This window comes from Zootermopsis nevadensis, unplaced genomic scaffold, assembly GCF_977971745.1.
Source record: "Zootermopsis nevadensis isolate Lab colony 2312 unplaced genomic scaffold, Znev_1.0 Znev_ptg000006l, whole genome shotgun sequence".
NCBI classification, from domain to species: Eukaryota; Metazoa; Arthropoda; class Insecta; order Blattodea; family Termopsidae; genus Zootermopsis; species Zootermopsis nevadensis.
In genome coordinates, this window is record NW_028259138.1 from 14,361,330 (window position 1) to 14,388,538 (window position 27,209).

Sequence of the window (27,209 nt, forward strand, 5' to 3'; positions counted from 1 at the left end):
CCCCCCCCGTATGTCTTGGCCTGTCGGTAGCGTACGGTATTCTAAACAAATGGACTCGTGTGCACTAGTAAAATACAGAATTTAAAACGGACAGAGCTTACGGATGTGAAATATAATACACATATGATGACGTAATCAATAAAAAAGAGAAATATTAATGTGTCGCTATAAAATTACTCTCCAAGGAGAATATAAGAGACGTGTAATTAAATGTTACGAATTATCTGAGGTTCTCAGGACGGGGAAGATGTCGCTTCCGGTCAACGTCTCCTTGTGAACTCGTACGTAGCAACGACGCACCAGAGGAACGTAATGTCTCCATCTTCAGCTCTGAATATAGAGGCAGTATGTTCCTCCGAAACGTCGGTGTCTGCTTAAAATACGGCCAGTAGAACACCCGGTTTAGGCCAACTTCCAGCTGACGAGATTTGCTGATGCCTCAACTTTTTTATTTATGCATTGGAGTCATTAAACAAGTTGCGTTAATAATAATAAAGGTCTTTCGGATATAAAATGCAAATAGTGTTCCCCGTCGAACTTGCGAACGTTAAAAGAAGACTAGCGCATCTACTTTAAAAAGTTACAGGAGTAATTATTATTCCGAGCTTCTACTGAAGACCCCTTTATCAGTGTTGTGTATGCTCTCCGTTGAAGAAAATGAGATTTGAAAATAATAGTACAGAAGTGAAAAGAGTGTCCCTGTTCATCGGTCTCCCCCACCCCACCCCACCCCACCCCCGACCCCTTTTCCGTCCTCCTTATTGACATTTTGGACTCGTCCCGTCCTGAATACAATTCCCATGTGTTTTCGTTCGGGCATTCAGACGACGTACCATCTCTGTCTACCCGCGCTCCCTCAGCCTCTTAAAGCTGTAGAATTCAGAAGTGTGTGACTGAAGAGAACCTCCTTAAATCCGTAGTGACACTTTGTCCGACTTCACTAAACCCAACCGCAGTCCTGGATGACATAAATCAGGAATCATTTTTTTATATTGTTTGCTTTTAATTAATTGCTATTACTAATTATTAAATTAATTATTTTACACACTTTTTGTATGAGTAACGTAGAAACTGTGGATCGTTGCGAGAGCAAATTTAGTGAACAGAAACCTACGTGGAAAGTCCATTTATCAAATAGAAATTGAGTGTGGCAGCTCCAACTCCGTGGCTCAAAAATTCTTCGTGGACGTTTGTAGCAACGCATGGCGGGAGTGTTTTATGATATATAGAACTCGTGTTGGATTCTTGTAATCTGTTGTGATTGTGCGTACCCTAAAACATTGACGTATTTAAAGGTTCTGCGCAAAACATGATTTTTGGGGCACTCTGTATGTGGCATTGTGTAAACGTTGTAAAAAATAATTTTTGTTATGTTACTGCTTAGTAATTCTAATCGTTATCTTTCCATCCCAAACGCTACGAAATTTTAATCGGACAAATAAAATATTTACAGTTGTTAATTGTGTTCTTGAAGGAACGAGTTTGGTGAATACGCAAGCCTGTGTTCTGCTGTCTGAATACGAGCTGTTAAGCCTTGGACAAGCTACCTGGCCGCAGCGAGAATGTTAATTAGAAGTTGGGCATTGCACATGAAAAGCATTGTTCAACAGATGCACAACACAACCTAACATAGGTGGTCCTCAGCTAATACGGAGCACATACCATCCTTTCGCTGTCCAAGCGGAGTTAGAGATAGAACGCGCAGTTGCGAGAGGAAAAATTCTAAGGAACCTGGGAAAGGTAGAAAGATATCGGGCATTGCCTCGTCTTTGCCACGCGTAACCACATGATAAGAAAGACTTAATTTTGTTTCCTTTATTATAAATTTTGCGGATATCGTAATGATTTCATGTAGAATGTCAAGTCACTAATATTTCAATGTTGCCTCTACGTTGCAAAAATCACACGTACAAAGAAGTTTAATTTCACAGTGACACTAATGGAAAATTCGTCAGTGTTGACTTAAGACTAGGAGAAGAATACTTTGAGTGCATGGAGCAGGGTCCTGTTTGGGAAGCTGACGGTCTCTCAGCTAGTCATAAAGTTCTTCTCCCTTTTACGGTGACCAAGTTGTTCACAAGAAGTCTGTCAGCGGTCGCTCTGTTCAGGCTTAGGTCGTTTCAAAGAGCCCGCCTAAGTCTCTTGCCCTTTGCAAGCTTTCGTAAGATGGCGTTGTTTAACGGCGAGGGCCCGCTACACCCCCCCCACCCCCCGTTAATCTGTAAGCTGAAGGTCCGCCCCTTGTTGGCTGTTTCTAATTGTTTATTTAATATACTCGCAGATGCCCTCTGTATCGGCAGGCCTTGTCTTCTAACGTCCTATGCAGATTTTAAAATGAAATCACAATTACGTAAAATTAGTCACAATTCACCAAGTGTTTCAGAGGCGATGTGATGATGGGGGACTCGATACTACGGAAAGATGGTTACGCTGACAGACCTTGAGATGTCAATTTTATACATGCTGAGTAATTCATCACCCAACAGGTCGTAATTCGTCTCAAAGTTCAGAGTGCCCTGCAGTGGAGGTCACGGGCTTCAATTTTACCAGCATCCAATTTGTGTTATTGATCAGTTCGCAATTGCGTTTAGCTTGTCGTTATTATGATTTGCTTTTTACATAAACAAGGCAGGCATCTTTCTACTTATCGCGTATAATCTTAAAGTTTCAATTTTTTCTTTGTTTATAATTATTGAATTATAAACAGTATTTCACACACAACCTTGGACGAAACCCGGTAACTCCAATTTCATACAAGAGTTTGTACTTACGCTTTGGATCCACCTCCTGTGGAATTTCACGATTATGACTTAAGTGACTCATTATTTACCATTTTCTTACTGAACGTTAAAGAAAACTTTTGTCGGCATCAGAGGCGTATCGCTCCGTCTACAGACTTGCGTGGTGGCTTCTAACAACTGCAAGAAAACTTTTCTCCCGTTACCAGAAGGAAGGAAGTGAGATGAGGACCTGTCTAAAGCGGAAGTTCCTGCCACTCGTGTAATGCGGAGGTAATAAACGGCAGGGGGAAGGAGTAGCCATTTTCCTCGCCTTATGCGAAACTGCTTGGAACCTGATGTGTAGGATTGGCTTCTACTTTGGGTTAATAACGAATGTTACTTCCACTGAGTACGTATGCAATCAGTACGTGAAACATAAGCTATAAATTAAGACGGAAACTTAATATGTTTATTATTTATAATTTATTTAATGACTATTTTTCGGTAGCTCAGACTATGTAGCGTAGAATGAGAAGATGATATCGGATTATTAATTGGAAAGGATTTGGAAGGAAGCGTTATTGGCCTCGCTTAAGGTACTATTACGGCATTTTCCTGGAGGGACTGAGTAAAATCACATAAATCCTGGAAACTATACAAAATATCGCACTGTGTACGTTTCAGCGATATCCTGGAATGAAATCTCTGCTGATCTGACTGCCCTTTAACGGCGTTTTCAGACAATATCCGAGACAAGGCTTTATCGAGAGCGTCTCGTTCCCCCTCTGCTCCGTATGACTAAATTTCCGGGGCCTGTGTACGCTACAGCTGGCGTCCCAACAAGTCTGCTAGCAACTGGCGCCACGACGCCCTGCGCCGCGGGTGTGTGTGGGCTGCGGGGCCAAACACGAACCACATCGCCGGCCAACTTTATATTGTGGTACCAGCAGCGTTAAATAATAATTCATTATTTTATCACATTAATTATAATATTGTGTTGAAGTCAGTATGATGTAGGACAGTTTTAAATTGTTAGCGTCTGTCTGTATCCGGCATTCTTATCAGCTTCAGAGACACATACTTTGTGTGTGAGGTGACCTTTCATCCACACGGCAAATGTTTGTGAGTGTGATTTTGAGTTCTCATATGGAAATAGTTTTTTCCGAAATATAATAATGAAATCGACACACAGTAAAGTTTAAGGAAACTGTTTTCTAGGAAAGAGGTTTTTATTAAGTACACGAACACATTAATTCAAACATTTTACTAATTTATTTTCTGTTTTGTAAATAACTAAACTTCATTTGCAATTCCCTGGGATCTTCCTCAAATCCACTCTAAAGGCTAATACAAATATGAGAGAAGTTGAGCATGGCTTTATTCTGGAATGTAGCATCGTGCGGCGTGCTGGAGTATTAACCGACGTTTCATACTCGTCATTGTGAGAGCCTGCGAGATGAAGTTTCATGTTTTCTAAAACATTGCTATTTGATATTAATGCGAATCTCAAAACTCTGACTGCAGTTGGATAATTTTCTTGATTTGTTATAGATTTGCACCTCAGAGGTTGAAAGTGCACTTTGCTTTATTTTGTTTAGCTTAATTCGCCGTAAACGTAATAAAAATTCGAAGGTTTATGAGTGCGAGATATTATTTATCAGTTGACTTTTTTACCTGGCATCTCGTGTACAAGAAATTCGCATTCTATGTTATACTCACCGCAAAAGCGAAATTATATCTGTAATTCATTTCACTACCTTGAACATCGGGAATTCTGAAATGGTAGATTCATTTAAATTCTCTCGCTTTTCTTAGTCGTCGTACGTCTAAGTAGTGCGAATCTGTACATGCATTCTCTCATTCATACCTTCAAGAGTAGTTTACGATTTGCATATTTTTTCGGACTCCGTTTCACCTTGTTGACGTGTCAGTGGTTTGTTATGGAAGCATTTCGTACGAATTGAGAGGAATTGCACATGAACGAAACGTCCAGGATATTTGACAGCGTCGTTGCATGAACCGAAAGTAAATTAGTGGTAGTAGCAAGGGGCCAACTTTCTGATCGAATTAATATATTTTCTGAAGAAGAAACTCGTGAAATATCTTCAAATAGGTCGTCGATGAGCACATTAAGAAGTGATGCGCAGGTTGAATTCCGGCATTGCCACTCCAAGTCCTCCATGGCTTCTGCCCGTAGGGAAATGCGTCGTTTGTGGCCAGGTGGCCTTTCGCTCTCCGTCGTTCCCTATTTTTGGGCGTCTTCCGTGCTAACCTACCCTTTCCCTCCCCATTTTATACAATCCATCAAGAGTTTCTCTTTGTAGCGCTTGAGTAAGGGGGAGGGGGTGTTGTTCGTCTCCTTCCGTGCACTTGAATGTCACAAGGACATGCCATAAAATCCCGCTGACGACTTCAACAAAACATCTCATTCAGATCTTAACGAAGTGAAATAATATTTAAATGACACATTTACGTGTCTGTAATTATCGCCGTCGTGCATCAATCTGTGTGGTGGGTGAGAATTGGTCTGTCACATTAAGGAACATACAAAGATTTAAGAAGTTTGCAGAGACTGGAAGGAAGGAGATGTCGGAATTGTATGCATAATGAGGACCTTCGTAATTTATACTCTTCAACAAATAATAGACCTGGTATAATGACCAAATAAGGAGATATGCAATGTGCAATGCATGTAGTGATTTCGAGGCACGTAAGATATGAATACAAAATCTTGGTCGGACAATCGGCGAAGTAGGCGTAGATGGTTGGATCATATTAGAAATGATCTCGCAGGAATATTATGTGACGATGTGGGCTCGATTCTTTTGGCCTAGGCGACAGACAGTGATAATGAGACTTCGGGTTCCATGACAGGCGAAAAGTTTCGCAGCCAGCTGTGTCACCGTTAGCTTCTCAAGAAGTGCCTTAATCGACAGTAATGTGACCTCTGTCTGATTTTTTCGTTGCTTGCTCAGATAAAATGGATTCCTGACTTCGCTCCCAAGAAGTGCTTCTGTAATTGTATATAATATTTTTTTTAACAGAGTTAGATTTATTCAACGCCCGTTTGTCGACATTCCTTGCACCTTCCTTGGCTTTCACTCCACTGAACTTCCAGCAAAGAAAATAGTTACTGCGTTTGATTCCCGAAATTTCCAAAATATTTAAATGAGAATCTTCTCTCTATAAGAATAATTGTATTTGAAGGTAATTGAAAGTTATTACATATACAGTTATGGTTTATTACTATGAAAAGCATTGTAACTTAATCAGTTAATACACATAAATACACAATTTCCGGGATATAATTTGAAAAAACAAAGTTAATAACATAGACTAAGTGGAACATGAAATGAAAATGATTGTGCGATCCTCAGTGCTATATGTTTCGAGTTCCCTAGGTCTGCGAGAATTCAAATTTTTATACATATATATCACTTATTGTAGTCGAAATTAATGACGAACCCACCATTTTTACAACTGTTGTTACATAAGCTGTATGAAACAGAAAGTTTTGTTGAAATTTCTTTTTAAAACCAACAGCTCCCTGTCCATTTATTTGTTAAAGTTTTATTAGACAATTTGATGACGTATTTCTTTCCTGTATTTAGAGAATCAGAATTCGTCGTCGTTTCAAAATAATCCCATTCTTTTCTAGTTTTATTACCGAACGTCCGTCACTCCGAAACAAGCAGTTAATTGCACTTCCATTGCTGAGGGCGCTGCACGCGAACGTTCGTTTTTAAAGACTGATTGAAAACTAAAAAACCGGTTGTTTGTTAACTCTTCATATAAAAATCTAAAAATGTGCACACTGACCGAGGAAGGTTAATTCGTTTCTTGTTTACGCAAAATCAGCTTTTGGAAGTCGTTGACTTTGCCTCGATGGTAGGGAACATTATTTAGAGTGTGAAGAAGCTAAAGATTTGTGAATAAAGTTCATTTCGAAATACCTCTGTGCTGGACTTCAATATTGGGCTCACTCAACCAAAATGTGTATAACACACATTTCGAAACATGTGCTCTGATGAGAATCAGTGAAGTTCGCCTGTTTCTCAAACGCATTTCGCGGCGCTGCTGTACTGTCGACGTTAATCTTCTTCGTGTTATTTTTATTGCTGATAGAAAAGCTGTTCTTAAAAAACAGACTTCCACTGCAGATACAAAAATTATTTTTTTTGGCATTTTATTTAATTATATATTCATCACATCGAAAAATATTTCAAAGTTTTCTATTATAATTTTGTGTAATTTACCAATCGTTTAAATCGTAATTTGTTTCTTGGAAGAATGTTTATGAATTTCACTGTGATCTTCGCGTAAATATGGTTTATTTAGGAGCGATTCGCGTAGGAATTTAATATACCACTTGTCTGTTGCCGTAGAACTCCGTTTAATCCTATTTTAAGGAAAATCCTTGGAGGCGGACAGACACACTCTTCATTTCATATCCTTACTTCGTGCACTTTCTCTAAAAAAACATTCCGCAGTTTTACGGTAATTGTGCCTTGAGTCATATTATGATAATCTCGAGGTGCTCACTTCCTGATCTGATGTACGATTCCATTGAGAAAGCAGATTGGCTTACTGAATGTGATCTTATTCGATGGTGCGCACGTCAGACAGCTTAGTGAAGTAACATTGGGACTTCCACTGAAAATTGTATCCGTAATAAGATGGCTCTTAATTATGAGTCATCTTATTACGAATACAATTGTGTCACTAGAATTATAATTTTGATGCCAAATTTCACGAAGTCCAACGTGGAGAACGTAGTGTCGTCAGACCAACGAACTGCTAGCTGTCACATCTCAATCTTCATCTTTTCTTGAGATCGCACCCCAAAATATTTGCTGCAAAGAAATCTACGTACACACCTCCTGCAGAATCTCCGCTCGCTCAGAGGGCGGACTGTGAAATCGGCGGAACTTTTGACATGCCATCCCCTGGAAAGCTGTTTTATGGGAGTCCATTATTTTTTTAAGGCGTGACATCGTAATCACGTGACATATTGCCAGCGATGGTGGAACGGAATAGCAATGTGGCCTCTTAACACCAGTCTATAATGTGCCATTTTCTTCCTGGCGTGCTCTGTGTTGCAAATAGTTGAAGCACACAAATTTTTCTCTCTATTAAGCCCCTACTTATCAATCTATCAATCTTGTGACATTGATGGACATTTAAATAAGAAAATAAATTAGAATACGTGTCCCTAATTCGATCGTTCACCTGAAAACCAACTGGAAGGCCCCGAAAGTCAATAACGTCACACTTCTTTAATGTGCTTCTAAGTGTAATATGTCAGCGTGGCGATAACGTATTACTTCTTAAAAATTTCAAGGAAGTCAAATAAAACCGCTAAGAGATGCTGACATTTTGTGCTTCTCGTTAATTGTGGTTTAAATCTAACGGTAAGGGGGTGGCAGAACATTTTGTGGCGAGAATGGAGATTCTCAAACTGTAGGGCCAATTCAGTTCAGGTCAATTTCTCCTGCGTACGCCCTCCAAGGGTCCAGCCTTGATATGAGGCAGCGACGATGGACAGCAAATTGCGCCTATCAGTTCCATCAGAAACAAAGCTGGGACTTCATCTCGTTTGCTTGAACACCTAAGAACTAATTCCACGGAGCAGAACTCCTCATTGTGAGATAAATCTCCTTCGTTTTGCCTTACTCAGAGAATTCCGTCGCCAAATTCTGTTGTGATCCCGATTAATTCAACACGCATCCTCGTATCGTATCTCTTTATAAGATTCCTAGGTTTTACTCAGTGACTACCAGAGATTCTCAGTGACGAAGGCGGCCAGAGCCTGAAGCTGCTCACCGCCTCTTTGTCTTGCGTTGAGTGTGGGAATTATGGTAACCGTTTTAAACATGAACAAGTTAGTAGCGTTCGCTTGCCTCTGAGTCTTCAGCTTGTGAACTGAGCGTCAATGAAGGAGCGAGGACAAGAAAGTGACTTTGAATGTAAATGTTAACAGAATGTGCAACTTCACGTTACAGCAGTCACTTCTATTAAAACATAAATACTTTGTCTTTTAGCCTATGAGCAATCTAATAAAAATTTAAATGAGACGAATTGAAAATTCAGACAAGACACGCGGTTAATAGGTTAATGTGCCCATATTTTAAAACGTTTGGACAACTGGACCAATAGCATACGAGCACATTTAATGTGTTTGGTTACTCTCGTTTTAATGATTATCTGTTTTACTTAAGTAATGCAGCACCAGTTCGCAAGTGTTTGTTGTGGAATAAATTTATTCTTGATGGTTCTAGTGACATAATATTTGTTTGTTAATTATACGACATATATTTTATTTTGACTTTGTACGTGTTTATTTTTTTCCTTGTCTATTGAAAAGACGACATTGCGCGTTGGTGAAATTACCGCGAAGAGCCGGTCGGCAGACAACAGAAGTCGTGAGAGTTTCTTAGTTGCCTTGTGGTGTGTTGCAGTCGCGTGTTCGACGGTGACCGTCACCAAGTGCCAGGCGGCCCTCCGGACGCTGCAAGCCTTCCCCTTCTTCCGCCCAACGTGTCTGTGCAGGGAGCCCCACGTGGACCCCGAATGCAACTCCTTCAGGGATTTCCTCTTTGACCACCCCTGCATTTTTGTTCTCAAGAAAGGTTAGTAAGTCACTTTCTGTCTTAAGCATTTTATTTCTGGGTTGTGTGTCAAGCATTGTAACTTGCGATAAATACTGGCGTGGGGAACTTCGACCATCCGTCTCTTTTTATCCTTGAAGAGCAAGGTTTTACGATTTTTAACATTTTCTATCCTCCGATTTGGACTTAATTTCTTGTAACAACTTAGCTGATGCACTAAGATGACGGCCACAAGTTCGTTTGTGTCTGCATCCATGTTGCCAAGAGAAATGGCTACATAAATCCATTTTTCGTAACTTAGTACGTAATCACTTCCACTGAATTAATGGTTGTTATTTCAGTTCTTAGACACAAGTTTTCAAATATTTCGTCTTCGCGCTTAAAACACTTTTTTAAATTATTCTGGAAGGATGATGGTTAATATAAAGTCACGAGTTTACATCTTACTTTTGCAAGAGTGACCTTTGAGACTCAGATAAATGACTTGCGATTTAACATTTTTTGCATCGCAGTTTCTCGGTCGAAACTACTTGTCAAAGCAGTTGGTAAATTTTATTCTCATGTAATAACTACTTCTGACAGATTCTGTGATTCCAGGGGTCCTATCATTAAAATCTTTTTTTGTAATATTCTTTTGGAGCATGCTTTGAATCCTACGTCGTTTATTTTATAATCCTTTTAAGATGCTTAGAGTTCAGAGAACAATGAAAAACCACTACGTGTTAAATCGGCTGTAGCAGTGGGCATACATAGAATGGACGTAAAGAGAGAGAGAGCATAGCTGAGGCCGTCTTTAGTCCCACACTGCGATAAAATCATTACATTTAGGCCCACCGGACATCAGCCTTTATCGCAGATTCTTCATTTTACGCTGACGACTTAACGAAGTGCCTCGAAATGTCGGCCATCAAAATATTTTTAGAACGGCCGAGAATTTCACAACCTTGTTTATTTTTTGAGATTCATAGTTTTCGTTGACTGTCTGTGTAAAGTTTTCCCCACAAAACTGAGAAAGCACGTTTTCCTACTTTACGGCTAAATTCCAAAAATGGTGCCTTGTGTATGTTAAGGTAGTGATAGTAGTGGGGGTTAAAGTTCGTTCTGAGGCAATGAACATTCTTTCTTCAGTCGTATAGTCGGGTTGCCGTATGAGATGCTTCCGAATTCCTGTGATTGCTTTATAATTTGAAAGAAAATTGAATACTCACTGGAAAAAGTAATATTAATTATTTCACACAACGTTTTCCGCTCGGCCCCCAATTCCACCATCACAAATTTTTTACATAATCTTCTCAATATTTCGAGGAGGTTCGAAACCGAGAGAGCGACGTTAGAGAATTTTCGTCAGCGTTCATTTCCTTCCTCATGACTCCAAATACTTTTCCTGAGCACGCTTTGTATTTCAGGGGAAGCTAAAACATTTTAGGGTATAAAAATACATTTTGCCTAACGCTTTAAGCCGTTCTGTAGATTACACTGAGAGGTAAGAGAATCTTACATGCTCTTTCAAGATTAAGAATGTACGAGCGACAGTAAAAATGGAAAATGTAGGAAAACTGTACCTGCCTTCGTTTAGCCTGAACAACCCCTAACTAGTAGCTCTGCCTGCCATCTTGATCTTCACAGAGCTTTGAGATGGCTTCACGTTTACATACAATTATATGTAACAGTCACTCATTGCAGATAAAATTATACGGTTAATATAACAAGTAGTTAACTTGTAATTACTTTGCATAACCTAACCTTACATTTCGTAAGTGTCTACTGCATCTAAGGAGGGTTCACTTTGTATTTCAGAGACGCGGCCTTGTAGTGTCTTGAAAGTCTAATATTGGCTCAACTAGTCAAGATGTTCCCCGATATCACGCGAATCTGATGTACATTGACGTTTCCCCCAAAATACAGCCACAGAACTTAATGCGAGCCAGCTTAATCTATTCTAGGCCTTCACAAAGTCGGAAATATTTTGTTTCGAGATACTTGTAAGCCTACGTTATTTTCTTCAGTGAAGTTTGTATTTTGTATTCATTCATCGTAAGCAAGGTATGAGATCCTTTAAGAACATGTCCTTTGAAGAAGTTCTTTGATCTGTATAACTTCCCCTTTTTTCGCGGCATGTCTGATCACGTTCGTTTATTCGGATCTTAAATACGTGAACGTAATTTATGAACAAATGTTTCATTGCTTCCGGTTACAGGAAATGACGTCAGGGATATAAACTTCCGGCAACTTAAATTTCCGAAATTATACGAAACATAATCAAGAGGATCCGAGAAGAACTGACGACGAACTAACTTCGTGAAAACTTGTTTCGACGGAAATGGTCGCCCTGCGCCCCTCTGTGAGATCGCGTCGACTCACATCGTGATTTTTTTCTGTGCAAAAATTCGTGGCCTTCTGTAAAGAAATTTCTCGTCTGTTAGTAGTCCGTGTTATTTCATACGTGATTTTTAATATATTTTGCAACCTTAAAATTTCAACAGTTTTAACTGACATGTTTTCTTTCTCAGATGAGAAGGAATGAAAGAAATGACAATCCCATCCCCGATTATTTGCGTCGTAACAATTCCACGTCACCGCGGGAAACAGCGTACAAAAGATCGGACCCATTAAAACTGCTCGGTGGGAGTTCGCATCGATAATTAATAACTTCCAAACAGTGGGACGGCACCCAGAATGACGAAATTGTTTCATCGCTAACCGCACTGCGCGCCACGGCGACCTGGAGTGGGGTTCCTCGTGGTTTATGCACTCATACTTCAAAGTCATCATACTTTTGTTATGAATTGTGGTTAAAGTGGGAGATGTTAATTACTGTTAGTTCTGGTTAACTGAAGTCTCTGTTTCAGTAAAAATACGTACGGTTTCAGCGGGCTAGTACCTAGGTAGTTACGTAAGTAATTTACGTAATAGGTGCCTTCACGACGGGCGAGTAGGCACGTAGGCCGATAGCTCTGAAGATGGATTCCTTCCTTACACCGACATTTTCATTTCGCACTTAAAATACATGTACACCTTAGAACTACTTTTTATCCCTCTCGTCACATATCAGAAATCATTATAAGTACCGACTTCATGAATTACTGGTTTCTATTAAAAATCATGTTTGCGTTTGGATATCAGCCATTCCCAAGGATATGTAGCACGTTGAGCACGCATCGCCCCGATAATGGAGGCAGCAAGGACCTCCGAAACGCTGGTGGAAATCTACCAGACCACACGAAGCTACAACTCAGAAGACAGGAATCTTCAAACTCACCGCTTCTTCGAGTAGCCACTAATTATGAAATTTGTCCATGGAAATCTATGACAAACATTTAGGCCCTTGCAATTCGAGGATCATAGACAAACGCACAAGGACGGTCGGATAGCTGGATTCGGCGCGGATACATTATATATATAAAGTATTGAATAGAAGCGTGGGTGAGTCCGTCAGTCGGCGGATAAGCGGATGATAAGTCACTGATTTAAGTTACTTTACAGTGAAATGCGTTGTCGGTCTCAAAATCGGGGCTCCTTTTATTGGTGGGTTTAACAACGAAAGGAGACGTCACTTTTATTCTTTTACATTTCAGAATTGCTTGAAAGCTTCTTCATCAATGTTCAGGGTGTTCGCTATCATCGAGGTCTTCCACCGACCCCCGCTCTCAGCAAATATAAAATAATTTTTTTATGTTTACTCTAAATAATAAAAATACCAGTCACGGAAGTTTATCAGATCCAAGCAATTAGACGTCACGCGTAAATGTCATCAGATTCTGTTGGCCCTGTCTTTACATTTATTTTATTACAGTGTAGAGGAATTACGTGGGAGATAACAAAATATACTTGTAAAATTTAAAATGGAAGTCTTCGAGGTAACAGGTCACTTCGGACGCAAAGATTGTGGGTCAATCTCACTATGTCCGTATCTCACAGCACATAATTCACTGGGTCACGGTTCAGTGTAGGGTCTCTGTGAATGTTGCAATGGACGAGAAAAGTTGGTTATTTATTGACCGTCTCAACGTTTCGAGTTTGCTTAGTAATTTGTTACGTTTCCGTTCGGATGTTTGTCAGTATTTGTACTGCCCTGGAACGCAGTTTTAATTAGAGAAAGTCGTCAGTAAATAAGGAATAAACACGTGTGCATTTCACACACGTGCTCGCATACGTGGCGTCTCATTACAGTGCACGTCAGTCGCTAGCATTGTGTTGCTGTGTGCCTAGATGCCAGGCGTCCGAAACAGAATTCCAAACTTCGACAGGTGGACAGACGGTTCAGCGAACTTGGTTGAAAGCCTCGCCCGCTTAATTACCTTGTCACTGGGTTCGCATTCCGACCGCACACCGAGATTACACATCCTGCATTATCCATGATGCCTCAACACCCATGCCCGACCAATGGGGCAAGCCGTTTATAATTCACCCCGCGTATAAAGGGAAGGCAGGAAGGAGACACAAATGCTCCGATACACCCAGAGGGAGGAGGCACAGCTTGAATCGAGGACTTAAGCGAGCGTCAGATAATAGATTCCACTTTACTTACGTATCTTGGTGGGGTAACAGACGACGAGTGGTTTAATCAGAATGAACAACGCGGTTGACATTTCTCTGCCGTTCTGGTAGGTTGCAAATGCGCGGAAGAGTGGCTTTCGGTATGTCAGGATTACAAGAATTTCGGTTGTTCTCCGAGTAATGCCAATTTAGGCAAGTTTCGTTCAAATTTGCAGCAGTGGGTGAGAGTAGTCATTGAGATCTTCGCAGAGATCTTTTCAGAAGAACGAATCAGAACTGCGAAAACGTTGTCTTCCTCCTTTAAATGTCTTGATTTTTGTTCAGGCCACAAATCTTAAGTGTGTTACATAATTCGATTGCATGGTTTGAGAGTTGGTGCTGGACTGCTCGACGTGTTGTGGCGTAGTGGGTGGATGGAGGACTCATTGCAGACAACCAGCCGGCATGCGTTCAAAGAGCGGGCGATTGGTGGATAGGTCATGCACTCTTGCGAGAATATCGAACGGGTAACCAACCCACGGGGGACTGGGAGACCACTGTCGGCGGCTTGTGGACTGGTAGGCGCTTGGTTAACGAGTTAATACAGAATTGTGGTGGATACGAGATGGCGTGGAGGCCGATGACAACCGAAGGTGAGCAGTGGTCGGATGAAGGCCTGCTACGAATGCCTGGAAAATTCCGAGGGATTCTACGAAGGAGACCAAGTCTGGCCACAATGTCAAACACGGGCAAGACGTAAATTACCTAACCGCCAGTCATCATGGAAACGTTCACACAAGGAGATGAACCGAATCAAGAACGTGGTCTACCGAATACAGAAACATCCGACGGCGAAGATGATGATGATGATGATGATGATGATGTCAACCTGAAGAGACGGGCACCACGTCTAGGTGGCGACAAGTCTTAAGGACGCTCTTCGCCTTAATGTTACCTCATCTCTTTTACCCAGTTCGAAGCACCCGGCGGGCAGTGTGAGCACATCAGTCGTTGCGATGTACAGAAAGGCCTCGATGTCTTCAGCTCCGCTGTGCTTGCCTCGAAGGAGACGTGTCGCTCTCTTGCGTATAAGGCGGGCCCGGTGGGTTATCATTCTTTGTACTAGTGCAGTGACAAAGTGTTTGGAGGTCCAGAGAGAGACTTCGCAGCTCCTGATGGGGTTTCTGCGCTGTTACGCGTTATGACGTGCAGAAGAGAACATTTATCTGCCAGTAGCGGTGACCGAGATCTTAAAAAAAGACAGAGCTGCCATCAAGAAACTCTTTTATTTTCGTAATATGTGAAATAGAACCATGTTTTAATTTAAAGGACTCACAACAGTGTATTAATTGATAAACCTTCACATTATTTGTCTTGTACCTTCAGATGTGTTTAGCAGAAGAATTTAATGCCAATGTTGGATATTTGATGCGAGTAAATAGATTATTACGGGGCGTCACATGTGTCTTGCTGAAACTCCGTCGGCTTCATTACATCTGAACTAATTCCAGGTGTCACGGAGCCGCGTAGACAGAGACTTCGGGGAATAATAGCAGATATCGGAACTTTCGGCTAGACGTGACGTTGACATCGTCAAAGGCAGACTGGGGTTCGATCCCACGAGGGCACTGGCAATTTCTTCTCTGGATTTCCCGTTCAGGAATACGCCAGACGCACTGAAAGACGGCGTAGAAGCGTTCACGTATTGTACTTCTTATTATGTAACGCAGATTCGATGCTCGTGTCTATGTAAGACGTCAGCAAAATTATCTAATTCTTGTAATTGCGTTTTCAATTTTGAAGTCAATGGCGATAGTAGTAGTAACATTAGCATCGCTCTGCAGTTGACACTTAATATAAACAGAATCAGTTTGAATTGTTAGTTTTGTTGTAACCCTTGCATCAAATGGATGGACCAATTTAAGGTCGAAGTTTGCCATTCTTGGTACTGCCTTTCCGAGATATTGTCAGCTGGCATAGAATAACCGCGGAACAACTGTCAGCTCTTCGTCATCGCCCTGATGATGGAAGCAGCAAGGACCTCTGAAAGATCGGTAATCTTTTAGCAGACTACACGGCGAAACAAACCAGACGACCTTCATCTTCACAGGTTTCTAACTCCGATTTTCAGGATGAAACGCGCCTACGTTTTGAATCTTTGTTCCTGGGTTTTGTTCCGACGTTTACAGGCATCTGTTACGCTAAACGTCATCAGCAATGCGCAATTTGGTTCAGAATTTCAAAGCTGAGAAACCAGGACCGTGTACTTAAACTAGAGAGCATCTGCTTCAGGTACTACGCTGTTGTTGTGCCCTAACCCCACAGCTCATCGCTACAGCAAACAAACCATTTCATTGATTTTAGGCGCCACGCAGCGGCCAGAAAGAGAAAATGAAAGGGAAGAAGGAGTGTGATGTGGTTAGGTTAGGTGAGACCATGATAAATGGCAGTGCACTGAATTGGCCTGTTTCATAGCGTGGGAACGCCGTCACTTGTCCGACACTCCACTCTCTTTGGTCCCAGACTGATTCTCCTTTGTTTCCCTTCCTAAATGGCGCTGTAGCTGAATACACAGTCTTCCTCCGCGCGGTCAGATCCACGGTGTTCCTTCCCAGTTACATTCTCCAGGCTACAACTTCCAGTTGTGGTACAGGCTTGGCAGTCTACCATTTTTTTAAAAGTTTATTCGTGTCTTGCTCAGTATTCTGTGACCAACTTAACGTAAAATTCACGATTACGAAAAATATCAGCGCTCAGCCTAGCGATAATTATAAAAGGCGGGAGGCTTACTATCAGCTTATCGAACACGAATCAGCTGTATTGAGTCAGTTAGTACAGGGATTAAATCTGCCCAATTTTGCATCTCAGTTGTGAGTATGTGTTGGCAGAAATTCCTCTGCGAAGCTGCAGTTCGTGTTATTAGTTATTTATATATTTATAGTTTCGTAAATTGGTTTCAGCCGTTCGCACGGCAATTAAACATCATTGGTCAGGCCAGACGCTGCATTGCCAGAACCCAAAATGCGAATGTAAGCGATTCGTGACGTCATGGAACGAGATTGTTTGCTTGCCTTGCTGTAATAGGGTTAATTGTATCGAAAGGTTTTGGTGCGTCAGCAAATCCCAACATTTGAATACGACATATGGCATGATGTGCATATTCAAATATTTGTACAGAGATAATGCGATGTCCTTGTTACATTTCATTTTGAAGCTGGAACAGATTGCATTTCATTCGTCTCTTTATCAGAATATTGCCCTTTTCTGGCCCAGAAACCAAGCGGCGTCACAAAGAAGTTACAGTTCTTGGAATTATGTGTGACGAATTCTTTGCCGAGAGCTTATGTCGCTTGAAATGTAGTGACGTTTAAAAATGATAGTCAAGGCGGAGAAGTCGATGATCATAAGTTTCAGAATAATACCGTTGAAAACTAAGATGTTATTATTCACCAATTGTTAGTTTATATCGAAGTTCGTCCCATATAGCCATCGTCATTGTGTGTTTCCAAAGCTTACGAATTTGGTTTAACAACATACTAGATTGAAGTTTCAAAAAATTTTGAGGACAGTAAAAATATTTTTTATCGCGTGGTACCAATAGACTTTGGATTTAACGTGCGTCCGTTACTTCAACTCCGCTTAAAATTACGGTATTAAAAAAAGATAAACGCTGGAGTTGATAAATAACCTTGAATAGACGAAGAACATTCTGAAAATGAGGAGTGGTCATTTACAGCTGCTCTGGTGGTCTTATTCAACATCATTTGGTGCTTCGTTGTTCGAACGCACTGCGAGAAAAATGTCATCGAATGATAAAACAATGTGCTCATTGCAGGTTTTAATCAATAAAGCAGTTAAAACAGCTGCAACTCGCTGATTTTTTTTTAGATGTAACTCCGGTCCTTCAAAACAAACAGCATTAAGAGAATCACATTTACCTCTATCGAAAAACGTTAATTCGGATCGATTCCAACTTCAAGATGCAGTTCTTTTGCGGGGGGTGTAGCCCTTTGTGCGTGATGTCGACGCTGAACTGATACAAAATCCTCTCGTAACTCAACCTCAAAAGCAGAGAGAGGGAGAGAGACTTTTAGGATGATGTAGTCAAGTCCGGAAACAAGAACGTGAAATCGATCCTGAGGGTGGAGAAGGCGTGTTCTCGTATGCAGCTCCCTCTCACTTGACTGTGTCACACACGAGTGAAAGTGGCAAAGCTGTGAACAGAGTTCGTCTGTCTTCCGAACCATACACAAGGTACAGCCGTGGACAAACATAAAATGGACGTACAACCCGTCAGTTTAATTCGGGAATGAACGGTTTGCCTCATGTTTCATCGCAGGAAGAAGTTTGCCCCGGATCGTAATCCAGTCTTCTGAACGCGCTAATCCGATTTTCAGAAAATTGAATTTCGTTTTTCCAGAAGTTCATAAACCCGTATTAGTGAATTTGCAACGCTGTGGGATCTTGGCTTTCAAATAACAATTCTCTTACTTGGTCACCCGAGTGAACGAAGTTCTCAAGCCGTCTCCTGCACATAATTATGCGCGAAATCAAACCTTCAGATAAGACTAGTTCGGACAAAAGTGTCTCGCACTTATTATCACATTTGTAAAGTGTTGTACTTACGCGTGTTTATTCTTAATTTGTTGCGCTGAACGTTTGGTGCGGTCGTTGCTTAATTGAAGATGCTATCCCGTCATTTCCTTGGTCGGACTGAGGAAAACCAATGAAAATCTGTCTGGATAGGGTATCTCCGTGCTGAGATTCTGACGAAGTACTCGATAGCGACGTTCTGAAACTTTGTTCCAAAAGACCATGTTTCGTGCACGTGTGTATGTGTCAAAATGTACAGCTTACCGAAAAAGGAATTTATTTTGATTTTCCTCTGTTTCTCTCTGAGGCTTACCTTTTGTAATCACAACATATCAGCGGCTAATCGATTGCATGCAGAGCATAAAACGGCTTTAACTGGGGCGAAAACTGAGTTGTTTCGGGAATTTGTTTGCTGCCTTCTGCACAGTCTTCGATTTGTATGTAGGTTTTTTTCTTCCACGCGGGATAATGTCTACTCGTGTTTTGCCACGAGGAAAGAAAAATATTTTCTTGATTTTTTTGGAAAATTAAGGTTGTAAATCCGGATTTCACGTATAAGACATTCCTGACCGAAATTTGACTAGAATTTGTTTCACATTTACGGAAGAATTTAATTACGTTAGAGATGAACGTTAATTTAAATACAAATTTAGAATGTTATAAAAGTGATCTTAAATCTTTAGTAGTTCCGTGTGACGTCCTCAGAGAATTCTTTGTTCACTCGTACACTCACACTCAGGGAATCAATCATTACTCACGTTGGAGACGTTTATGTTATTCAAGTGAAAAATTCAGTCCTGACGATGAGGACACAGATAGTCCTCGAAACGTCAGAACATTTTCATAATCTGACACGGCTGATGGCCTGAGAAGATTAAATTAAGGCGTAAGCAATTCGACTACGAAACAAGATTTACCAGAAGAAGTGAAAAGTTCTCGCGGACTTAATGCTACAATGGGATGTTTAATTCTTTTAATCATGAAGAGAAACCAGAAATCAAATGCCTTTTTGAATTCTATTGTAGCCCGAAAGTGCACATCTAACCCACGAAAGCACATGAAGCCCGAATACCAGAGGTTTACGGTAACTTGAGGCTCGCCTTTGTTCTTCGTCTTGTGACGTGGAGGCTGATTTCAGAGCAATTGTCGTGCTTAGAAAGTGTTCACGCACTGCCACAAGGCAGCGAGCCAAAATCTGACGTGTCGCGTGACGATTTATTTTTTCCACACAAAATAATCGTCCTGTCGCGTGTCTTTCAAGCACTTGACTACGATAATAAGCGCCCAAATATCGAATCTGTGTTCACCAACGACATTACTTCACGAAGGACCCACTTAGGGACTTGGAACTCGCATGAGGCGTGTGTGTGAAATATTATTCTTACGGCTTTGGCGATGCTGAGCGTCGAAGTAGCCAGGAGGAATTAATAATCTCCATTGAGTCCGTGGCCTGTCCAATTATGACTTCGTACGCCACTCTACAGAATTCGAATGATTACGCCCGTGATAAATATTCATTTCGCGTATTTTTTCTTCCAACCACGACAAATTTTATAGCACGGAAAGTGGTGTATCTTAACGAATTAACCCCATTTTATTATTAGAAAAGCCTGGCGCAACCTCTGGCACCCTCAAAAATGCAGCACTAGCAGTTCAGCGACGATGTGGATGAGAATGCTGACGGCTACTTCTTGCTCGTTAATAAAAATTCACCGGACTACACGTGGTTTAACGACAACAATTACATATTACCTTTCGAATAATGCAATCTATAAATTTTGGCACAGACTTTCTTTCGGTATCAATTCCACGTGAAAATTTTGAAACTTGTAGTTGAGTAAAATGTAACCGCACATTTTAAATAATTATTCAAATACAACGTTATCATTAAACAAACAAAAGAACACGCCGACACGAAGTCTCGATCTTCACATCTGCCTCAAGAATTTACTTGCCAAGATCCACGCAGCTGCGCGATTAAGTCACTTCCGGTTTCGGAGCTAGTTTTTTTTGTTGAACAGAGCATGTGCGTTCCTTGATACCTCTAATCTAGTTGGCTGCCCCGCCCTTTGTGGTATCCCACATTTAACTACTGTAACTGCACTGCATACGACGTAGTTTTTCATTAATTTCTTAAACTTCCAAGTTTGAACGCACTCTTCGTGATTTTCCCAAGAGTTTTGTTTCCAAACACTTATAATTTGTGTTCTTCTCGAAGTAAACCTGCAGATTTCTTTCAACACTCATTCAAAAACATTTGCGAAATTAATACATGTTGTACATTTCTTTGTCTTTAAATTACCCCACAGTTTTTCGAGCTCAGTAAGCATTTTCAGAATTAGAGGGTTTTTTTTTTTAAATAATCGCCGTTAACTTGGTTTCTGTTAATTTTTGTTATTCCAAGAAACATTTTCATTCATTCTCAAAATATTTATTGAGTGTAATAAATAACCACTTTCGGCCTAATAATATACAGTGTTTATATTACACTTAGTATTTTACTTCCAGCCCATACGAACTCGTGTTTCCTGCCAGCAGACAATTCGCGAGAGGAACACGTGATTACATTTCGGCTGACAAATCCGTTCGCCTACTCAAATGAAATTTTATTTTGTGCTGATTATTTTGTACCTGAGAAGAACCTGTGAAAGTGGACAAACTCGTAACAAAGGAGCCCTTGAAGTTTATTGCCTGCAGTTGAACACAGCATCCAGATTGCGAACATAAATCAGAAAGTTGTTCACTTTTAATAAAAGGAGACAAGAGATTTGAGATCAAAAACCTGGTTTATACAATGGAACAAAATTGTTCATGCAACACAAACGCGTTAGTTGTAACACAATGTTTGGTTTATGACGTAAACTTAATGATAATGCTTTTCTGCCCAACCAGAGCAACCTCAAATTCTGCTCGTACTTTCGCGCCGGCGGCTGTGAAGGAGAATTGTCAAAATGTCGTACCTGAAGGAGCGCGCTTCTAAACAGAACAGAGATCTCCGCACTCTTATCTCTTGGCTCCTCCCTTTCTGTGGCGAAAAATATCTCGGGGTTAAATTCAAGGAAGTGCGATTCAACTTTCTCATTTCGTCTGAAACAATGAAAGTGTTCGTAGGAACAAAATTATTCATTGCAGCAACGCACATTAAAGCTCCAGAATTCTGTGTGTGTGTGCACAAAACTGTCTGAGTTGTCGAAAGTCTTTTTAATTAAATATCGGTCTGAAATCTTATGAAATAGATCGTTCAACGCAGAACGATGTTTAGGACGGAAATGATGGAATCAATCACAGTGTTTATGCCTCTGCTAAGCCTGTAAATAATAATATTGTCTTCTGGACCTTCGTGGACAGTTTGGATATCATGAGAACTTTTCTTCTTTTCGGTCGGAGTTAGTCACGTCAGTCCAGAAGAAAAGAGGCTTTTGTTTCTGCGGTTACTGTAGTAAGCTGAGTGATGCTTGAAAGAAGACGTGGCCTTCGATGCCAGTGAACGGCGAACCGCTGGATTCGATCTCAAGAGCCAAGTTGTTCTCCATCCTGAATCTGAAAAGTGCCGACCGGAAAGTTAGCGCTTGGCCACTTGATAAAGATAGGAACAGCGTTTTCCATCGGCCGTGGTCGCTGCTCCCTCCAGTCATTTAAACATTCAGGCAACGTTCGAACGCCGAACGCAGTCCGTCTTGAGGGCCCTTACTCATGAAGCCTTCCTGGTTTCAAAAAATAACTTCGTTGTCATCCACAGGAACTTCCTGGAACAATTTGACAACAAGATGGATGTTCGTATTCGAGTTGGACAAGAGGAAAGTCGACTAAATCTCAGCTGTCATAGGAAGGCCAGTGCAAACCGGACCCAAGGTTACCCGGGGCGAAGATGACAGATGGCGCCATGCTACTCCCTACTCAGTACGAGGAACGTTTTTAAATCGGGAGCAGTGCCAAGTACGCTGGCGATGATTTAGCCCAAAGGAGCGAGTTAGCCGCAACGTCGCCACAGACTCCTTTCCAGTTGCAATGACCCAGCAGTACGGAAGCGCGCCCTCCGACCACCCTTTCGGTGCTTCTGGGGCAATTAGGCAAGGTGCGGAGAAATGGAACTCTGCCAGGGTCTTTAGACGTTGCGGAGTTTAATCCCGTCATACGCCGTGGGACGCTGTACAAACTCAGCAGTTGATAGAGCGTTTTCAAAACACCAAAACTGTAATGACGAGATCGGTTTGGATCATGATTCCTTATCTAAACGTGTGTTTGGAATGAGACTATAATTTTCCACAGCAGTGGATTTCAATGTGGTAATCACACAGATGTATCAGTGTTACGAACTTCAGAGCACATTGTAACCAGAATTTTTCTCTTAAGGTTATCGGCCCCCTTACGGCTGTCTTCAGTGTTCATTTTCATTGCTCATATATACACTGTCAAACATAGTTCTAGATATTGTAAGTTTCGCCGCTTGTGATTGAACTTGGCTTAGGAACATTGAAAAATGTTTAAGAAATGAGGCGTATGACAAGTTTTTAAAATGCTAAAGGCTTTCTTTAGGAACTTTGGTCCAACGCGTGCTGAGAATGGCAACGCGTGTAACGGAAGTGTTCTTCGTGCGCAAAGTTTCGCTTCTCGTTGACTTGCTTCGTATTCCTCGCATCGCACCGAACTCTGTTTGTCCTAAGTCTCTGAGCCTTCATTTAATTCCTGATTTACAAAGTCTCGTGCACGCAGTATCGTAATTGTGTGGATTGTCACGTCCCGCTTAAACCTCCTTCAGTCATTACGTATAGTGTGTTAATTAACCGTAGTGCAACTGCACTGGCTGTATTTACAGTCGCTAATCATGTCTTAAAAATCTGTACTCCTCCCCCAACATTGACAGCGTGATTAAGTCGAAAAGAATGAGATGGGCTGGGCATGTAGCGCGCATGGATGGGACAAGAGGTGTGCACCGGGTATTGGTTGGGAAGCCTGAGGGGAAGAGACCGCTGGGGAGACCTAGACGTAGATGGGAGGATAATCTCAGGCGGGATCTATGGGAGATAGGAGTTGAAGGAGACAGGGTCCGGTGGAGGGCTTTGGTTAGTTCGGTGATGAACCTTCGGGTTCAGTAAGCCATCTGGTTGGTTGGGTCCACTATTTGGGAAGCCTGAGGGGAAGAGACCTCTGGGGAGACCTAGACGTAGATGGGAGGATAATCTCAGGCGGGATCTATGGGAGATAGGAGTTGAAGGAGACAGGGTCCGGTGGAGGGCTTTGGTTAGTTCGGTGATGAACCTTTGGGTTCCGTAAGCCATCTGGTTGGTTGGGTCCACTATTTGGGAAGCCTGAGGGGAAGAGACCTCTGGGGAGACCTAGACGTAGATGGGAGGATAATCTCAGGCGGGATCTATGGGAGATAGGAGTTGAAGGAGACAGGGTCCGGTGGAGGGCTTTGGTTAGTTCGGTGATGAACCTTTGGGTTCGGTAAGCCATCTGGTTGGTTGGGTCCACTATTTGGGAAGCCTGAGGGGAAGAGACCTCTGGGGAGACCTAGACGTAGATGGGAGGATAATGTCGGGTGGGATCTATGGGTGATAGGAGTTGAAGGAGACTGGGTCCGGTGGAGGGCTTTGGTTAGTTTGGTGATGAACCTTCGGGTTCAGTAAGCCATCTAGTTAGTTAGTTAGTTATGTCTTTTTTATGCTATGTTTTATGAACTACCATGCACATGCTATGAGGTATTTGAATCACTAGACTTTCTGAGGTCACTGTTTTGTGAGTAGTAATCAGTGATGCCAACATTCCTGCGATTTTGTGTGTGTGCTCACTTTTTAAAAGGAGAAAATCAATCGGTATGTTAAGCCGGGTGCAGACGTAGGCTGACATTAGCGAACGATGTTTCTGAACAGTGCTTACGACTGTCTGTCTGTGGGATTCGCTGATGGTCGTATGTTTAAAATTGTTCGCCTAACATCCGTTCAGTTCTTTTATTCTTAAGCATAATATTTTCGTATAAATATTAAATTCTGGTTGTCAGTCTGAAAATGTTTAATTCGGTGTCTGAACAGAAGGAAAAAGTAATTTATTAAAAATCAAATATGCTCGTCTGTCTTTCAGACCTTCGTTTTGCTAGAGGTTTTCCCACTAAATGCTGTAAACTCCGTGCAACAATATCCAAGCCCTAGAAATGTCCAAAGTCCAAAATAAAATGTGATGTGACGTAAAAATTACGGTTATTTGAATATCCTCGCGTCCGCGTGTGTTTGCTCTAAATCCCATTAATAAAAATTACGGACGTGTACTAAGAACAGCGACAGTTCTTTTTTATTTGTCCTAAGCCTTGTTCCGTACGGGCCGTACGCCATTACTTTTCCTCCAAAGCCTCTACACCGTCGAAGCAGCTGGCACTGCGTTAGCGCCATTTTTCCATAAAACTGTCTTTGAACAGGATTGGAGTTCGTGTAAAACGTTCCTTTGCCAAGAATCGGTTGTGCTTTTGAATTATCAGCTGCACTTAAAAGTCAGTCAAGCAGTCGACGAATCTGCTCGAAATCTTCTGCTTTTTTTTAATTTGGCGTAAATATTAAAGGCGTATTTATAATTTTAACTGTACATGACGTCCGTACGTCTTTATCTTAAAACAAAAATACTCAAGTATAATTATCAAAAATTCTGAAATAATTATTTAAACGACTTTCTGCAGAAGTTACCGAGTGGTTTTAGTGCAGCAGAGACAAGCGATTTGAACGTTGTGACGTTGAAATAAATACAAAGGAGAAGTTTTTGATATTTTCGATAGGGATCAATTTTATGTTCTTCAGTTGTCGGTTTTGGAATTGCTGGTTCTGAACCCAGAAAATTAATTTGAGCCGGTTGCTATGAATTAACGTCTTTGGGAGTGTTTCCGCTTAATATATTTTACCCTCCACGCTTGTCGTAACAATTCATAAACACGAAGCCGACGGTGTTTCGTACAGGCGAGAGGGTGGGGCGTTGTGGTTGGTTCAGCGTCTTCAAACTGTCTTTGTGGCAAGTATGAACTCTTGTCAATTGTTTTGTGAAATTATTGGCCCTTCTGAGAGACGAGACGCGACATGGCACTGCGTGTCGACATGAACATGCCGCCGTAGACCACGGTTAAACCTTGATAAAGGCCTGCAAAAATACGTTTGTCGAAAATACCCGGTAACTTCTGCTCGTCTCTTCGAGGTCGATTTTCAGACTTTAGTTGCGGATATTCAAGACGTTCTGGTGCCCACACATTATCTCCACTACATTTGTGATACGTCACCAAACATCACCGACGGCTTAACCTCATGTCCCAGAGGTCTCTAGTTGCAATCTCGACCCGGACACTAGCGACACTGCCTGAAGGTTTTCGTGTTCTTTCTTCTGAATTCCTCTATGTAAATTAGGCCAGCATAGCTTCCTTCCATATCCTTTCCAATTCTCCGATCATTCGACATTCTCATTCCAGTCTCTCACAACTACCACACGGGCTGTCGTCTCCTGCTAGGATTAAGGTGGCAATTCTAATTCACACAGGTAGAGATTATTGCACTCAAATCAACACAAAGTAAATTATAGCATTTCATGATATGATATAATTTAGGGGCAATCTGTGACGTAACAACTGCACTATGAAATTCCATTGCGAAGACGAGGATCGAGTCTTCAGATGACGAAAGAAGCTGTGGCAATGTCGTCTTGAAATGGCTTTTGTAACTCAATACAAGGAATGAATAATAGTCTGAAAACTTCATTACGTGAACATGTTGAACGGGAGTACGTATTAGACATCTTTTGCGTATTTAAAACAATTTTACGCGCTTCCTATTTGCGAAAGCAATTTCCATTAGCCTTACGTCCCGTTCTGATCACGTCTTAAGTGGGTACGAGTATTTGTCGGCCAAGTATCCAAATGAGCACAGAAGCTTAATTGAACTAGCAAAGTTGAAACCGAACAAGATATTGAGCATTAACTCATCTTAAACACACTTAACTGCTTTCATTCATGTGCGCTTGTTTCTGCTAGTGACTCTGTGCAGTTAACTTTTCACAGATCGGAAACTTTATATAAAATAGATTGCATTAAGAAAGTGAAAATGGTAGTACTTTCTGCAGTACTCGTCCACAAAACCAATGAGAATTTGCGATAGACAAAAACGTGGTTTCAACTCTGAAGCTACAGAGCGAGTAATATTTGAACATTTGATCTGAAACCTATTTGTGGATAACTGAAGTTCCAGCTTGTACCTCGAAATCGTTGGTTTCATTTTGTAATTATGACAGGACTTGAGATGATGTGATATTTACCGGCATACACAGAGTTTCCACATGCGTTCATTGCAAATTCTGACTACTCCTAGTTGACAAAAAAAGGTAAAATATCTTTCATTTACTATAAAATGCAAACTTCGCCGTCTTCTGTTTTGTCATCGCCAGAAGAACAGAATGTCCTCCTCCTGTGATGATACAATACCAACTAATTTCTAGTATTTGTACATCTTTATCGCCGTATGTTGGTCATTATTAACAGACACTCTTCGGCCCGGAGGGAAATCATAGGTGTTGCCTGTATTATATTTAAATTATCGAAGCAAACGAGAATGAAATTCACTTTATGAACAGCGGTGGTCAATAACGTTCATATGTACGTGTACATAAAATAAATCGTAAAAATCCGTGGTAATATCCACACAGCTATCAAGATTAATTTAGGAATAAATAGAAAATATTTGGTTGTTATTTTAAAACGCCAGATGAACGAGGAATTTCTTTTTTCGAGTTGTGGCTGGTAGGTTTCGTAATGTGCGAGTGGAACTGAAGATGGAAGCAGTATGTCTCT

The 27,209-nt window shown here is 41.2% G+C and overlaps 1 protein-coding gene across 6 annotated transcripts in view; it reads left to right on the plus strand.

The window, feature by feature from the left end:
* The window catches only part of Gfrl (Glial cell line-derived neurotrophic family receptor-like), a 557,991-nt gene that overhangs the window by 458,624 nt on the left and 72,158 nt on the right, over window positions 1-27,209 (plus strand). For 5 of the 6 annotated variants that reach the window (XM_087343770.1, XM_087343769.1, XM_087343772.1 and 2 more), the window contains exon 3: window positions 9,179-9,349. The exons of the other annotated variant lie outside the window; for it this stretch is intronic. In XM_087343770.1, coding sequence (XP_087199896.1) covers window positions 9,179-9,349 — 171 coding nt within the window. The remainder of the gene's footprint in view (window positions 1-9,178; window positions 9,350-27,209) is intronic. 6 annotated transcript variants of the gene reach the window in all.